Source organism: Chanodichthys erythropterus, chromosome 8 (genome assembly GCF_024489055.1).
Source record: "Chanodichthys erythropterus isolate Z2021 chromosome 8, ASM2448905v1, whole genome shotgun sequence".
NCBI lineage: Eukaryota > Metazoa > Chordata > Actinopteri > Cypriniformes > Xenocyprididae > Chanodichthys > Chanodichthys erythropterus.
Window position 1 is genome coordinate 9,979,764 of NC_090228.1, and position 18,011 is coordinate 9,997,774.

Sequence of the window (18,011 nt, forward strand, 5' to 3'; positions counted from 1 at the left end):
GTAAGGTATTAATCAATTAATTAAACCTTTTTTACCATCTTCTTTGTAGTTTCCATATTTAATATCTAAAGGGCAGGTTCAAATCAACCACATTTCCATCTTTTAACCATAATTGCACTTTTTCCAGAAGACACTAGAATATTTGCAAGCAAAAAAAATCTGCTCTGTATTCTCTGGAGAAGAATTACAAAATGTACATAATATCATTTCAAGGTTAAATCTAACCCATAGAAACTCTCCAGAGGGATAAATATCATATAAGATTTTAAAGTGGGAGAAACCTCTTCCTGTTCCCTCTTGACATTGTGCTGGTGTGTGACATCATCAAAGTGACAGGTCTGCTTACTGATGACATCAGCAGTGATGATAAGATGTGAATGATGATTATTGACAACTTTTAATCACGTTTATGATCTAACTAAGCTCTATTAATTTGATTTGAGATTAACAAAATAAGATGAATTTAAATTTCTTGTCACAATCTTTCCTTACTTTCCCATATTTTAGGTTATGCTTTTTTATTTATAGTTAGTTACTTTAATCAATTTCACTCACATTCTGTTTATTCAAGCTGACATACACAAGAACTAATGCTGGTAGTTTATGGGAAAACATGATAACTTATAATATCTATTGAGTGGTAAAACTATTTTCATCATTTAACATTTATAGTATTTTGCATAATTTCCTCCTTTCCTCTAATCGCTCTTCTAAAAAACATTTTTGTGACATGAATGAATGTTATTTTTTTATTAGGTGAAAAGCATGTTATCAAAATACAAAATAGCTCAAATACTAAAATACAAATACTAAAATTTGTTACTGAATTTTGCACAGCATGAAACCTTTCATTTAAAAAAATTAAAATAACATAAAAACATACAACATTGAATCTTTAGTAGCAAAAAAACAAAAAAAAAACTCAGTATCTCCAGTAACTGTAATATGATTTGATGATCAGAGGCAGTGGGTGTGGTCAGTGAGTCATATGGCCCCTCCCTCTTTATTTGACTCCTCCCCCACATCATCAGTCTGTTTTTAAAAACAAAAGCAAATTCATATTTTTATTGTTATAAATGCATCAGGATTTAGTTTTAAAAATGAGCAACATGATGAATAAAGTATATGGTTATGTAAAAATTGACAAAAACTGACCCAACAGGTTTCTCTCATCTTCATTGCTGTTCTTCACATCATCATACTCCTCCTGATCTCCCTCTGATACACATGTGAAATAAAACCTCACATTGTGATTTTAAAGGGATAGTTCACCCAAAAATGAAAATTTGATGTTTATCTGCTTAGCCCCAGGTAGGTGACTTTGTCTCTTCAGTAGAACACAAATTATAATTTTTAACTGCAACCGTTGCCGTCTGTCAGTCAAATAATGCGAGTGAATGGGAACTCCATCTATAAGAGTCAATAAAACTTGCTTAGACAAATCCATATTAAACCCTGCGGCTCGTGGCGACACATTGATGTCCTAAGACATGAAACGATCGGTTTGTGCGAGAAACCGAACAGTATTTATATAATTTTTTTACCTCTAAAACACCACAATGTCCAACTGTGTTCAGCATTCGCTTAGTGAGGTCTGATCGTGCTCTGACAGCGGCAGTGATGTCTCGCTTTCATTGAACTATATGCGTGAGACATCACTGCTGCTGTCAGAGCACGATCAGACCTCACTAAGTGAATGCTGAACGCAATTGGACATTGTGGTGTTTTAGAGGTGAATAAAAATTATATAAATACTGTTCGGTTTCTCACACAAACTGATGGTTTCGTGTCTTAGGACATCAAGGTGTTTAATTTGCATTTGTCTAAGCAAGTTTTTTCAACTCTTATTGATAGAGTTCCCATCCACTTGCATTATTTGATTGACAGATGTCAACGGTTGCAGTTAAAAATCATCATTTGTGTTCTACTGAAGAAACAAATTCACCTACATCTTGGATGCCCTGGGGGTAAGCAGATAAACATCAAATTTTCATTTTTGGGTGAACTATCCCTTTAATACAGCTTGTGTCACTGATTATGTCATTGATCTCTTTCCTACACATACCCTAATTTTATTTTAAAATATATATGTAAAATAATTTAAAGTAATTAAGGCTATCCCTAATGATGTAATAATTTTAACCAAATTCTCAGATGTAGACATTAATTATACAACCTTCCAAAATCCTCAACTTTGTAAAGCTCCTTTTTTGATAAATGTTTTAATAACAATTTTATAAGAAATTCCTTTAATGTCGGATCCATGTGAATCAAAACATCTTAAACCTCAATGTATATCTTGGCACAGAATTTGTACTTTAACATATAAATAGGTTCTAATAAGGTAAAAAATTATTCATAGGATGTTATCCTGTAAATACTTCCATTAGTAGATATATTCATACTGTTTGTGATAAATGTACTTATACATCATTTGAAGATTTTGATCATTTAATTTTTTTATTGCCCTATTTTTTGGATTGATTTAAAATGAACAAAACTCTTAATTTAGAGCCTTATGACATTTTACTTTGTTCTCAAACAAAATTACACAATTAACCTTTTCATTATTTTGGCAAAGTTTTGTATTCATAAGACAAAAATAACTCAAAATAAACCCTCATATATTACCTTTTGTGATACTGATCTCACAATAAACTTTGAAACCCTTTCAAACATGAGATCACTTTTTGCATTGTACTTGTCTGTGATTGAAATAAGTAAAAAAGAAGAAAAGCTTGATCTCTTTCTCCTCATGACTGTCTGACACTATTAGTGTTGTAAAGGCTCCTTTACGCGGGCTTTTATTTTGACATTCACGTCATCTTCCAGCTGAGCAGTCACGTGACTTAAGCTGCTGTTGCTGCTGCACTGTTATGCTCTGTAGAGCCGATCGCTGAAAGGACATTTATTGCTGTTTATTTGTGATATTTGCTGCAGAATCGCCTCAAGGTGTTCGCCATTGACCTGCAAGTAATCCTGTTTGTGTTATTTGTGTGTTTATTGAGATCGGTATTGAGTTATTTGTGTTTAATCATGTCTGCAGCTGTTGTTTCTGTTAGTCCAGCTGAATGACGCTGTTCATGTGCGATTATTTCTTCTGTTTGTGTTTCACTGTTCTGGTTTACAATGATCAGTTTGCGACGTGATTTGATATTGAAGCTGTTTATATCAGAAGAGCGATTATCCGTGATTATATCCATATATGGAGTTATGTTTATCATGTCAGATGATCGCTTATGGCTTATAATGTACAACATGATGCCGTATTTTCCTCCCTTGGATTGTATATTTCATGGAGAAATGTTATTGATGAGGATTTAATCTACTTTGACTGCCTTTATGTAGCAATGGACGTTTATTATTGTATATATGCCGAACTATTTTCATTATCCTTTATTGTATTTCTTGTGCTCCAGACTAGTGCCTCTACTGCCTGTAACTGATCTCTACCTGTGAAATACCTGAACCTCTGTGGCTTACTTTTATCAATACATCCTCTAAACCTGATGACCTTCTCCTCTTCCTTATATAAAGTTGTGCTCTGACCGGCTTCACTCATATAATAATAATTAAATCAGATCCTGGCAGTCAAAAGTCTCTCCAACAGTTAGATTTACTGCTGATGAAGTCATGATGATTCATTAATGGTAGAAACATGTTCAATATTAGTGGATGATGATAAAATACAGTTCTGTGTGACTCACCTGTTACACCTGGAATGTTCTGTCCATTAATGATGACATCATCATAATGCTCCGGTGCGTCCACTACATAAACATGAAGATATAAACAGAACAAATGATACATCATCATATCAGAACTGAACATCACTTCAGAGGTATTATGTTAAACACACATAAACAAAAGAAGAATAAAAAGTAAAAACACCTTTTTTAATATTAAAGCTCTGTCCACTCGTCATGACATCATCATAACTCTCAGGTGTGTCTTCTACAAATTGAACATGAGAAACACATACAAAATATAATATATATATATTATATATACATATTTTTATACATTTTAAACATTTCATATCCTATTATAATAACAGAGCGACACCTGTCTCATGATCTGGTTTCAGTCCGTCAGTGATGACATCATCATAGTATCCCGGTGTGATTTCCTTCATCATCTCTTCTGCATCAAAACATGTTTATATTTTGAGTGTTTTTAATATTTTGGGAAACAAAATTTAAAATATGCTGTTGCAGGTCTTGAGACCATTAAGCTTTTTAAATTATCTGGTAATGAATGAATCATGTGATCAATTACTGACCTTTCAAGCCACTGGTGACATCATCATAATATACAGTCTTGAACTCTTTTTCTAGTAAGAAAAGTTTTAGTTTTGTGAACAATTGAAACATTCAAACACATTTCATTTAGTGGTAAAATATGTGAAATACATTTGATCTATTTTTTAGAGTTTGTAAATCAAATAATTTATTTTAGGTGTTGTTTTGAATATACTTCAGCTCTCTAACCTGAGAGAAGCTCATCAGCATCTTCATACCCAGAATGCAGTTCTTCAGAGATGAGACTCCCTGTTAAAGGAGCAGAACAGTCAGAAACATGTTCATCATTACAAACAGACTGAATCCTCATTTCCTTTGGACCATAAAGCATTTGTTACTGAAAACACAACACAAATATTAATTACTTACATTTTAAAAGCATTAGAGGCAGAAATCTCATGTTTTAGAGGCCTATTAGTAAACACACATGTATCCTCACATGAACCCATTCCTCACTGCCTTCCAGAAATACACACAGGAAGAGACAAACACACACACACACACACACACACACCTGCACCTACATGTACAAACATGAGAACCTCCTTATTACTCCTAAAATATACACAGGAAGAGACAAACACACACACACACACACCTGCACCTGCAGCTCTGTGGTTTTCTGCAGGAGGTTTAACAGGACTAATAATAGATGAACATCGAGTGTCTGACAGACTCTCTTATTAATTCATCATATTAAATAAGATTCAGGGCTCATGTCTCACCCCTCTGAGTGAAGTGATTGTGTCTGTGATGAATCTCCTCATAAACGGCCTCAGTCGTGCTCCTGTGTCTCCTCTTAGAGAGAGCTGTGAGTGTAGAGAGACAAACCTGCTGTCAGTTCACAACACATGACTGATCACACACTGAATAAGACACAATATGACAGTCTCTGGATCTCTCCTACCTCTCCTCATCACTCTGTTCTGCTGAATCAGTATAAGCAGTGGCACTAAGAGCAGTAAGAGCACAACTCCCAGTACAATCACAAGCACAGAGAGAGACGGAGGAGTTTGTGGAGGAGAGACTGATGTTGAGCTCACTGTCTGAGAAACTGGAGGAGAAGATGATGTTGTTGTGGCAGGAGTAGTGGACACTGACAAATCTGGTAAATCTGTCAAAAAAGACACAAACACATTCAAAATCAAATAAAAGCAAATGATGGTTTAAATACACAAATATTATTAGAACTAAAATTACTAATATTGGTCAGTGATTTTCTGTGACCTGCACAGGTGAGTCCAGCATGATATTTTTTGGAGCAGTCAGTGTGGTTCTTCAGGGAGAGAGGACAGTCCCACAGGTGAATCTCATTCCCTCTGCACTCGACTCTGTTCAGCCACACAACACCTTCACCAGCACCAAAGACTGAATTCCCATCAGCCCTCAGTGCTGCTCCACAACCCAGCTGTCTGCAGACCACCTGAGCATCGCTGATGTCCCACAGATCATCACAGACTGAGCCCCACTCAGCGTTATGATACACCTCCAGCCTCCCAGAGCACCGGCCCTCCCCTCCACTCAGTCTGAGAGGAACATGATCTAAATCACACACATCAACATCACTGACCAGCTAAAGCTCACCATTTACAAAAACACATTTACAATGCATTTTATAACTATTTAAAGTTATTATAAATTATTAGTGTTCAAGTGCATAGATTTTAATACATATATAGAGAAAAAAATACATCCTAAATTTATAACTATTAAGTTGTGATGATAATAATAAACTTACTTGAACACTGTCTCTGGTGAGGAGATGATGAGTTTGAACATGTCAGACGACTCTGAGGAGATTCAGGAGTCTGTTCCTCTGAGATTAAAACATTACATTTTCATTCAATACTGAAAAGAACAATTAAAAATAATAATAATATTATTTTAAATCAGTTAAATATCATCTCACTTGAGCAGGTGATTTTGGCCACTTCATTATTACAGTCATTCAGTCCCCAGGGTGAAGATGGACACTGCCATAGAGTTGAATCATGACGTCGACATTTAAAATTATCAAGCCAATTATGAGACTTCAGTCCCTCTGAATTACTGGGTTCACTGGCAGATCTTCCACAGTTCAGCTCTTGACAGATCAGACTCGCTGTGTCTCTGTCCATCTTATTATAACACACATTACCCCAGGATCCATTGTAGAAAACCTCCAAATTCCCTTCACAGCCCTCAGTTAAACTGAACTCTTTAAACTCTAGAAAGACAAGGATGAGAATCAACTTCAACTCTCATGTGACTTACAGTATCTCACAGAAGTGAGTACATCCCTCACATTTTTGTAAATATCTTTTCATGTGACAACACTGAAGAAATGACACTTTGCTACAATGTAAATAGTGAGTGTACAGCTTGTATAACAGTGTAAATTTGCTGTCCTCTCAAAATAACTCAACACACAGCCATTAATGTCTAAACCACTGGCCACAAAAGTGAGTACACACCTAAGTGAAAATGTCCAAATTGGGCCCAATTTGCCATTTTCTCTCCCTGGTGTCATGTGACTCGTTAGTGTCACAAGGTCTCAGGTGTGAATGGGGAGCAGGTGTGTTAAATTTGCTGTTATCGCTCTCACTCTCATACTGGTCACTGGAAGTTCAACATGGTACCTCATGGCAAAGAACTCTCTGAGGATCTGAAAAAAATAATTGTTGCTCTACATAAAGATGGCGTAGGCTATAAGAAGATTGCCAAGACCATGATACTGAGCTACAGCACAGTGGTCAAGACCATACAGTGGTTTAACAGGACAGGTTCCACTCAGAACAGGCCTCGCCATGGTTGACCAAAGAAGTTGAGAGCACGTGCTCAGCGTCATATACAGAGGTTGTGTTTGGGAAATAGACGTATGAGTGCTGCCAGCATTGCTGCAGAGGTTGAAGGGGTGGGGGTTCAACCTGTCAGTGCCCCAGACCGTATGCCGCACACTGCATCAAATTGGTCTGCATGGCTGTCATCCCAGAAGGAAGCCCCTTCTAAAGATGATGCACAAGAAAGCCCGCAAACAGTTTGCTGAAGACAAGCAGACTAAGGACATAGATTACTGGAACCATTTCCTGTGGTCTGATAAGACCAAGATAAACTTATTTGGTTGAGATTGTATCAAGTGTGTGTGGTGGCAACCAGGTGAGGAGTACAAAGACAAGTGTGTCTAGTCTACAGTCAAGCATGGTGGTGGGAGTGTCATGGTCTGGGGCTGCATGAGTGCTGCCGGCACTGGGGAGCTACAGTTCATTGAGGGAACCATGAATGCCAACATGTACTGTGACATACTGAAGCAGAGCATGATCCCGTCCCTTCGGAGACTGGGCCACAGGGCAGTATTCCAACATGATAATGACCCCAAACACACCTCTAAGGCGACCACTGCCTTGCTAAAGAAGCTGAGGGTACCTAAACCCTATTGAGGGGCATCCTCAAATGGAAGGTGGAGGAGCGCAAGGTCTCTAACATCCACCAGCTCCGTGATGTCATCATGGAGGAGTGGAAGAGGACGACCTGTGAAGCTCTGGTGAACTCCATGCCCAGGAGGGTTAAGGCAGTGCTGGAAAATAATGGTGGCCACCAGGCACGGATTAACGCACAGGCTTACCTAGGCTGCAGGGGCCCCGGATTGGCCAGACTTTTTTTTTTTTCTGATCAATTCATATTAATCATTTTCATTTACGTCACTGCTATTGCTAGACGGCATAGTGGCAAAATGTCCGAAAGAAATTATAGTGGAGCACAAAAAAACGGAAAATACAAAGGTTAAAAGAACAACGTGAACAAGATACTGAAAAAATACCCAAGTTGACTTGATACTTCAAGGCATTGGATACATCAAGACAGAAGGGGCGAAGTCACGCAGTTCGAGGGAGAGATCGTTAACGGCAGGAAATCCAGACATTCGCCTATGATTGATCGATCTCAAATACGGATTATCACTTGAAACATGTAAGTAGAAGCAACTTTACAAGTCTGCTAATTTTACCCTAGTCCTAGATAAATGTGCGCTCTTATTAGGCGCATATCCAAATATTTGTGTGGAGAGCGTGCTCACTGTTTGACATGGAGGCGCCGGTGCGATACGTCTGTAGAAAGCTTGAAATGTCCACTTTTAAGCAAACCAATTCAAATGGAAAATAGCCTAGGCCTACATATTCTCAGATTATGTAATCCGTATGAAACATATAGGCGCGTCCACTAGTAGCGGACATGACGAATCAGCATCGTAGACTTCATCTTTGCAGCCGAAAACAGAAAACATTAACAATAAAATATTAAAATGTTTAGAAAGTCTGCTTGCTGTTTTTTTACTACACACTCATAATAATTAGTTTACCGGTGCGCTGTGACAAGTTTTATGCGTGTCTTGAGCGCTGATTGGTAGGCTATCATAGGCGGAGCGTGTTTAAGGCTGGGGAAGGCTATAAACCTTATGTAGCCCCGCCCCTTTTCAGCGCTGCGCTCGTTGTCTTTTGACTTCCGGCTTGTATTTCCACAGCGATCTTATGTATTTATGAATGAACTGCTCCTTTTAAAATCTCCCCGTTCTACTGACATTTGTTAAGACACCCGCTTTAAACATTACAATGCTTATGATAACTTTTGTTAACTCTACAACACGTAAATCCACTTCACCAGCTAATTATTCTTCAACAGCGATGCCATAGAAATATACAGGGCTACCGCGAAAACGGAAGTTCAAAGACAATATTCTAAAGATGGCGGCGCGCTCTGGAAAATAAGGTCTATAGCATAGACTGTAAAAAAAGATGGACGACGCGACGTCGCTTCCTTCCATTGTAATGAACTGAAGCCAAAATGGCCGACCGAATGGGCGCTGACATGTTACGCAATACGTCAAAAAAAAAAAAGTTTGGAGCCTGGGCATGCGCAGAAGGAATCATCAGTTGAGCCAGAGGCGGAGTCGCGATATCAAACTTCTGCCCAGACGACTGCGTCATCATTCTAGTATTTTAAATAGACTATAAAAATTATGCACAATTTAAAAGTCTACCTATAAAATAATAGGCTATTCTGTTTCTAGAGCAATAATATTTTTGAAACAGCAAATTCAGTAGATAAAATCAATATAATATGCCACTAGAAACAACTCTAAATCGTCAGAAACGGTCCTGCCATTTTAAATCAAGTTCAACTAACGTTACAGGAGATCGATTGCTGTAATTAGAGTAAGCTATCATTAGTTTTGTCCTGCTAATTATTATTTTATACCCATAAAAATAATAAGTAACTGCCAGATAACGATCACCTGCTTTTTCCGACATGGTTAACATTAGGTGTTGAAGTGAAGATAATGGGTAGACGCTCAGTCTAGGTGCTAATTCTGGGTTTATCACCAGGTTCACTCAGGTGTGTCGGCCAGAACACCACTTAAGGCCAAATATTCCAGAGTATGAAATGAAGAGCGGAGAGATAATTCTTATTATTCTGTTTATTCCTCCTCTTTCTTGTAGGAGTGAGTTTTAAAGGTGAGTGTAATTTCGAGTGTGGTTTCTATAAAGAGAGAACAAATACAAATGAATAAAGGAAACATATGCATACACTCATTCCTCCTTAAGCACTAATACACATTACAAACATAAAATAAACAGTAGTCAGAATATGACTATATCTCTTAAACCCTAAAATGTAAGCAGAGAGAAAGGATTCAAACACTTCTCAGATTTTCTACCATGCATTAAGTGATCAATAACGTAGATAGAACTTACTGTCATCTATATACTTTAAAGCATCAATAGCGGTCCAGATAATGATATTTAACACCACTTCATATTTTACTCAGCCACAGAGTACTTAACATTCATAACAACAAGTATTGAATAAAGTATAAACATGTCTGAACACGATGTGACCCATTTAACCCGACGTGCTGAGTCAGGTGGACCGAAGCTAGAAAGTAACGTACGAACGTGGATATATTTAACACAACGGTCGTGTAACGACCCTTAAACTCCTAACTCTCATCCATATCGAATATCAGAAATAACAGCTGTCAAAGAAATACAATATCACGAGTAATGCAGCAGATTTACTTACTTTTCTCATTCACGCACACGCTGAGGAAAGTGTCACTCACAATTATAATTTTACCGACCGATGATCTCTATCATACTGAATACTAACTGCGTGACAACCGACTGACCATCTCTATCGTACTGCATACTACTGTGCGACGTCAGATATAATATACAAACCAGAGCGCGCCTTTGCTACCCTATTACAAGCACTGAATAAACGGGAGTAAAAGTGAAACATAAAGCACGTTATGGTCAACTGTACTAAATAATAGCAACACTAACATAACTTTGGGGCCTTTTTTACAGCCGCCCCCAAATGTATGTAATACATTTGCTCATCACTAAAGGCAACAAAGTTCTATGGCTGGGGTGTAGTGGCAGGAGAGAAACCATCTCCATCTTCTCCAGAAGGAAGTGCAGGGAGAACAACCAGCCTGGCAACTGGCCGGGTGTAGATTCTCTCCTTCACCTTTACATCAGCGGACCTGATGTGCCCGTCAGGGCTGGGATGAGTCTTGACTACTTTTCCAATGGGCCAGAGGGCCCTCGGAAGATGCGGATCAGCGATCATCACTACACAGTCCCCTGCAATATCGGCTGGTGTAGCCTGCCACTTCTGGCGAGCTTGTAGACTCGGCACATAGAGTCGGATGAAACGGGCCCAGAAGTGATCAGCCAAGATTTGGGAGTGCTTCCAACGCCGGCGACAGATGAGCTCACTTTCGGGGTAGACTACCTGAGGTAGCGAACCATCAGGCCGCCCCATGAGAAGAACACTGGGAGTCACTGGATCTGGGTCGCTGGCATCTGAAGACACATAACCCAAGGGTTTACTGTTAAGGATCCCTTCCACCTCAGTAAGTACGGTCCGAAGCACTTCTTCTGGAACAGGCTGAGCACCGACTGTGGCATAGAGTGCGCTCTTAACTGAGCGTATCTCCCTCTCCCACACCCCTCCGAAATGGGGAGCTGCTGGGGGGTTAAAGCGGAAGGAGATCTTCTGTGGTGCAAGGAGATGTTGTAGTTCTTTAGACATTTCAACGAAAGTTTCACGGAGTTCCCGCTCACCTCCCTTGAAATTTGTCCCCTGATCAGAGAACAGCTCTGCAGGTGTTCCTCTACGGGCAATAAACCGACGAAGGGACATCAGAAAAGCATCCGTATCAATAGCGGTAAGGAGGTCCAAGTGCACCGCCCTAGTTGTGAGGCACTTGAAAATGATCCCCCATCTCTTCTCCCGGCGCCGGCCCACTTTGATCTCAAATGGCCCAAAGCAGTCCATCCCCGTAGAATAGAAAGCAGGCTTGAAAAGGCGCAGACGGGCTGATGGCAGGTCTGCCATCTTCGGCACTGTAGGTTTTGCCCTCCATCGTCGACAGTCAGCGCAGCTATACTGGTAGCGCCGGATAGCCTCACGCCCTCGCAGGATCCAGAAGGAGCGTCGAAGCTCGGCGAACACCCGCTCTGGTCCTGGGTGGCGGAGGCGGTTATCAAAGTCTTGAATCAAGAGCGTAGCTACTCGATGACCTGGGTCCAAGATGACTGGATGAAGAGTGGTCAGTTCTAAGCCTTCTGCTCGACGGAGTCGTCCTCCAACACGAATGAGCTCTCCCTTTCCATCCAGCTCTGGAGACAGCGTGCGAAGTCGACTGTAGCTGGGGACGGGTTTACCAGCTTTCAGGAGGCTGTACTCCTGCTGAAAACTATCCCTCTGAGCCCTCTGAAGTATTAACTGTTCAGCCTGTCGGTAGTCTTCAGCTGTGGGCTTATCATTAGAGTTGGCTGCCCCATGCAGCTCCTGCACTGTCCCTTCCAACAACTCCTTCCACGAGCCGTATTGGCCCAGGTCTGAAGTTGCCTGGCTTGATGCAACGGCGGCGACCCCACAGAAGATAGGCTTGCGTAGCTCTGAGGTATCTTCTGTTTGGTCAACAGTGGGGTCCTCTGGCCATGAGACTGGACTGTTCAGGAGGAAGGCTGGTCCCAGGCTCCATCTATTTGGCTGAATAAGCTCTCGCAGCTTCTTTCCACGTGTTACGTCATCCGCAGGGTTTCTTGCGGTATCAACATATCTCCAGGCATGCCCGTCAGTCAGCTCCTGTATCTCTGCCACGCGGGTGCCCACAAAGACCTTGAACCGGCAGGATTCTGACCTCAGCCATGTCAGCACCGTTGTGGAATCTGACCAAAGGGTTGTCTGATCAATGTGGATGGTAAGCTCCCTCTTCAGCACCTGAGAGAGCTGTGCACCAGTAAGGGCAGCACAGAGTTCTAATCGGGGCATAGAGTGAAATCGCTTAGGAGCGACTCTGGAACGGGCCATCAGGAATGACAGATACACTTCACCATGTCGGTCAGTGGTCCGGAGGTACGCCACTGAACCATACGCCTCTTCTGAGGCGTCACAAAATACATGCACCTCTCTCTGAAGACCGGAGATGTCCACAGACTTTGACAAGTATGGGCGGGGCAGGGTGACTTGAGGTAAGACTTGTAGTTCTTCTTCCCAGTCTTTCCATTGCTGCAGAAGCTCCTGCGGTAGTAGTGGATCATCCCATCCCCTGTGTTTGTCCCAAAGGTGTCGGACGATTATCTTAGCCCTGGTGGTGTAGGGTAGGATGAAGCCCAATGGATCGTACTGACTCGCCAGCACCTTGTAGATATTACGCATCGTGGGGACACCGTACTCCACATGACGATGCTTGTAACCAAGAACATCAGTGTGGAAGAGCCAGCTTAGCCCTAGAGTAGATTCTGGGGTATCGATCTTGTTCTGAGCCAGCCACAACTCAACACTAGCAGAGCAGCTCTCTTCTGGTAGGTGACTTATTACACCTGGTTCATTGCTGGCCCACTGACGTAGATCGAAGCCTGCAGACGCAAGAATGGCTCGTAGTTTGTCGACTAAATGCCTCGCTTCAGCAATTGTGGGAACACTCTGGAGGCAGTTATCTACATAAAAACATTTCTGAACTGATATCCTCACATCTTCATCTGGCTGGCTGTTATCAGAGACATGGCGCTGTAAGGCGAATGTGGCACAGCAGGGGCTACATGTTGTACCAAACGGTAGCACCTGCCACTCGTACACTGCAGGAGGTCCTTCTTGACTGATGTCGCGCCAAAGAAATCTGAGCAGAGCACGATCCTCTGGGAGGAGGCGAACTTGGTGGAACATGCCTCTAATGTCTCCGCTAACTGCAACTGCATGCTCTCGGAATCTTAGCAGAACTCCCAGTAGTGATGCTCCTAAGGTCGGCCCAGGCAGTAGATGGTCGTTGAGGTTCTGCCCTCGATACTGATAGGAGCAGTTGAATACCAGCCTATTCTTGCCATTATGGCTCACCATATGGTGAGGGATATACCATTCCTCACAACCTTCCTTGTCTGAAACTTTCGGTCCACACTTGATGACAGAGCCTGCCTTTATTAATTTCTCCATCTCCACTCTGTAGGCTTCTGCTCGTGCAGGATCTCTGGCAAGTCGCCTCTCTACACTTCGTAAACAGGGCATGACGGCTTCTTTGGTAGCCTGAAAGAGCGGCATGTCTTTCCGGCGGAGCAGTGGGGTTGCGTAACGGAGAATGCCATCAACCTCTACCCTGATGGTTTTGGTCTCCAGGATGCTGATGGCCTCTTGGTCCTGCCTTGAACGAGTAACTAGTTTCTCGCTTCTGAATGGAACAATGTCGACCTGCCATAATCTCTCAACATGTTTCATAAGCTCGCTCGCCTGGGGTGTTACTGTTGTAAATAGACACTGCTGTGATTGGGCGTGGTGATGGACTACACTCGATGGGCCCTGCAGAGTCCAGCCCAGCCTTGTGCGGATGGCAGCAGGCCCACCTGGAGGTCCCAATCTGACAGGTTCAATGGGAGTGACGAGATGGGGATGGTCACTCCCAATGAGAAGCAGGGGTTTGACATTTATAAGAGTCCGTATGGGAAGGTCAGTGAGGTGCTTGTAGGTGTTCCGGAGTTGCTTCATGGGGTAAGTATGGGCAGCTAGTCCAATACGATCACTAGTGAATGCACCTGTAATCTTAAACTTGGTCTTTGGCGTTAATGGCGAAGAAATAAAGAACGACACTGATGCACCACGAAGTGTCTGCACTTCCTCTCTAATTGTACGTAGTGGTAGGTCCTCTTGAATCCCCTGCACACCTAGCTTCTCTGCAGCATCTGACAACAGCATAGTTCTCTCTGAACCGTCATCAAGTATGGCATAGGTGTTGATTGATTGGTCACCATGGTGAAGGCGGACTTTGACAACTTTCAGAAGGACCCGACTGCCTTCAGTGGGTCTGTCTAAATACAGAACCTCTGTTGTCCCCCTTGTGCCTTGGGTTTCCGCTGCCGGTGTTGACGCTGCCTCCTTGGATGACCTCATATTCACCTCATGCAGAACCTGGAGATGTTTCCCTTGGCAGAGGCTGCATGTCTTCTTTAAGTTGCACTGGGCCGCCTGGTGTGGCCGTGCACATCGCCAACACCTCCTGTTACTTTTTATCCATTCGGTCAGCTGATCCTTTGTTAGCCTGGATACCTCTGTGCACTGGCTAAGGTAGTGTTCCTCATTATTGCAGAATGGACAATATGGCTTGCTCTTGTTCCTTTTGAAGGAGCTGCTTGGAACTGGAGCCTCAGATTTCTTAGCAGTGTCCTTCACACCATGGAGGACAGTAGTAGGTTGCTTACCCTTCCTACCCTCATATCTGGCCACCGGCTTCTCCCGAGCTCCTCTCACAGCCAACTGTTCTTCGGAGTCCTGGCACCAAGACTCGTATTTCAACCAATCTGAAAGATTAGATAAGGTGTGGGTTTGTGTGCCCTGATGGTACATGCAGCGGCGAAACTCTGCTCTCTGCTCAGGCGGCAGCTTGCTCAACAGACGAGCAACATGTGACCCACATTGTAGTTCCACTTCACCCTCGTGGCCTAGTGTCTTCAGCATCCCCACCAGTGATTGTATCTGGAGTGCAAACTTCTCAAATGCGGCAAAGTCTCCCCGCTTTATGTCTGGTGAGTCCATCACAGCAGCAATACGCCTCAGCGCTATCTGATGTGGCCGGCCGAACTTGTCATTGAGGGCAACCATTGTGTCTGAGAAGGGTGTTGGGGAGTTAAGGTAAGCATCTGCTATTAACCTGGCTTCTTCTAGTTGCAGGTGATCGACCAACACTTGATATTTAAACAGCTCAGATGCATCATGTGGTAGGAGGTTCTCCAATGAGATCTTGAGCCGCGCGAACTCACTTGGGTCCCGACTTGAGAAGTTGCGGATTGTTGGGCGTGGCCCACGGTAACTTGGCTCTGGGATGCTGTAGTTACGATCCTGAGGTGAGCTAAAAGGCGGGGGCTGTGTCCATGCCATGCCTGGATGTCGCTGTTGGGGCGTTAGGTTGAAGCCAAGCTCACTCCGTTGACCACCATAAGCAGTAGGGTACTTGGGCTCAGCTGAAGGTAATCTGTGTGGCTGCGGCAGAAACTGAACGGGCTTGAACCAGGGAGGTGGATGACGGGCAGTGTCCTCCCATGGCCTGGCGGTAGGAAGGGCCTCACGTGCTGAGTGAGTAACTTGTGGCTGGCCCACAAACATGTTAGGAGCTGTGGCTGGTGGTGCTTCTTCCTTAATTCTTGGAACCTCATCTATGCTACTGATAAGCGAGTGTGCTATAGGTGGGTCACTAGGGAGAGGCTCGTCCAATTCTGGGTCTGGCCATGGTGGTGGTGCAGGCCAATCATCCTCTTCCTCAGCTTTAGGTTCGCGTTCAACAGGTGGCCGTGGCGACGTCACCGTTAACTCTGGCTTTCTGGTATGAATAGAGGTTGGACTCTGCATGTTGCGAACAGCATCTACTAACTGTTTCATGTCTGCTCGCAATGCTCTAAGCTCGTCTAAGTCTGATGCCATGTCCCGCTGTGTCTGCTGCAGAAGGTGTCTTTCATGACGAATGTCATCTAACTCAACTCGGCTCTCCTCCTGTGGATGTATGGGGTGCAGCACTGAAGGCAGGGGAATAGAGTAATCTCGTAGTTGTTCCCTAAACTCTCTCTCTGGAAACCACTGGGGGGCTAGCTGATTCTTCTGGCTGGGCTGTTGGTTCTCCGCCCTATAGCCCAGGTCCATCTCCTGAAGAATAGCATCCCGCCTCTGCAGGCGAAGGGAAGAGTCATAAGGGGAGGTGAGGGGTGTCATCCTGGCATTTCCCTCCTGGTGAGTACTCTCTAATTCCTCTCGGTACCTCTCACCGATGTAGCCCCTATAATCAACCTCATAATCTGCATAGCGCACAGGTGGGCGAATGTGCCGTTTGGGACGTGCACCACAAACATCATACTCTGGATGTAATTCCATCTCTGACGTAAACCCAGTAATCCGGCTCGAAGGACCATCAATGAAGTGAAGATAATGGGTAGACGCTCAGTCTAGGTGCTAATTCTGGGTTTATCACCAGGTTCACTCAGGTGTGTCGGCCAGAACACCACTTAAGGCCAAATATTCCAGAGTATGAAATGAAGAGCGGAGAGATAATTCTTATTATTCTGTTTATTCCTCCTCTTTCTTGTAGGAGTGAGTTTTAAAGGTGAGTGTAATTTCGAGTGTGGTTTCTATAAAGAGAGAACAAATACAAATGAATAAAGGAAACATATGCATACACTCATTCCTCCTTAAGCACTAATACACATTACAAACATAAAATAAACAGTAGTCAGAATATGACTATATCTCTTAAACCCTAAAATGTAAGCAGAGAGAAAGGATTCAAACACTTCTCAGATTTTCTACCATGCATTAAGTGATCAATAACGTAGATAGAACTTACTGTCATCTATATACTTTAAAGCATCAATAGCGGTCCAGATAATGATATTTAACACCACTTCATATTTTACTCAGCCACAGAGTACTTAACATTCATAACAACAAGTATTGAATAAAGTATAAACATGTCTGAACACGATGTGACCCATTTAACCCGACGTGCTGAGTCAGGTGGACCGAAGCTAGAAAGTAACGTACGAACGTGGATATATTTAACACAACGGTCGTGTAACGACCCTTAAACTCCTAACTCTCATCCATATCGAATATCAGAAATAACAGCTGTCAAAGAAATACAATATCACGAGTAATGCAGCAGATTTACTTACTTTTCTCATTCACGCACACGCTGAGGAAAGTGTCACTCACAATTATAATTTTACCGACCGATGATCTCTATCATACTGAATACTAACTGCGTGACAACCGACTGACCATCTCTATCGTACTGCATACTACTGTGCGACGTCAGATATAATATACAAACCAGCGCGCGCCTTTGCTACCCTATTACAAGCACTGAATAAACGGGAGTAAAAGTGAAACATAAAGCACGTTATGGTCAACTGTACTAAATAATAGCAACACTAACATAACTTTGGGGCCTTTTTTACAGGTGTGTTATCTTAACTAATAACATTTATTAATTAGCTTATAACGCCCACATTTGATGTTACAGAAAAAAAGTTCAGTGATCCGTCAGATCCTGTAGGTCGGTTAGTACAGTTTACTGCTGAACAACTCATTTTGTTGGTGTTAATGACAAAGAAATCGAAAATTAACAGTTAGTTAATACATCTTCAATCTCCCCTCGAAGCTCCGACAGTCCTCAGACAACCTGTCAATCAA

General features: G+C 42.5%; 1 protein-coding gene and 1 pseudogene across 1 annotated transcript; both read right to left on the minus strand.

The window, feature by feature from the left end:
* Positions 1 to 18,011, minus strand: part of LOC137024541 (uncharacterized) — a 101,531-nt pseudogene that overhangs the window by 77,147 nt on the left and 6,373 nt on the right.
* Positions 9,437 to 17,614, minus strand: LOC137024253 (uncharacterized). Its single transcript, XM_067391577.1, has 3 exons — positions 17,492 to 17,614; positions 10,356 to 16,948; positions 9,437 to 9,812 (listed from the first exon to the last, which is right to left on the minus strand). Exon 2 carries the CDS (start codon positions 16,692 to 16,694, stop codon positions 10,695 to 10,697), a length of 6,000 nt encoding a protein of 1,999 aa, XP_067247678.1. The 5' UTR covers positions 16,695 to 16,948; positions 17,492 to 17,614; the 3' UTR covers positions 9,437 to 9,812; positions 10,356 to 10,694.

Excerpts from the sequence above, each read along its gene's own strand:
- LOC137024253 (XM_067391577.1), bottom strand. The coding sequence starts at position 16,694 with ATGGAATTACATCCAGAGTATGATGTTTGTGGTGCACGTCCCAAACGG.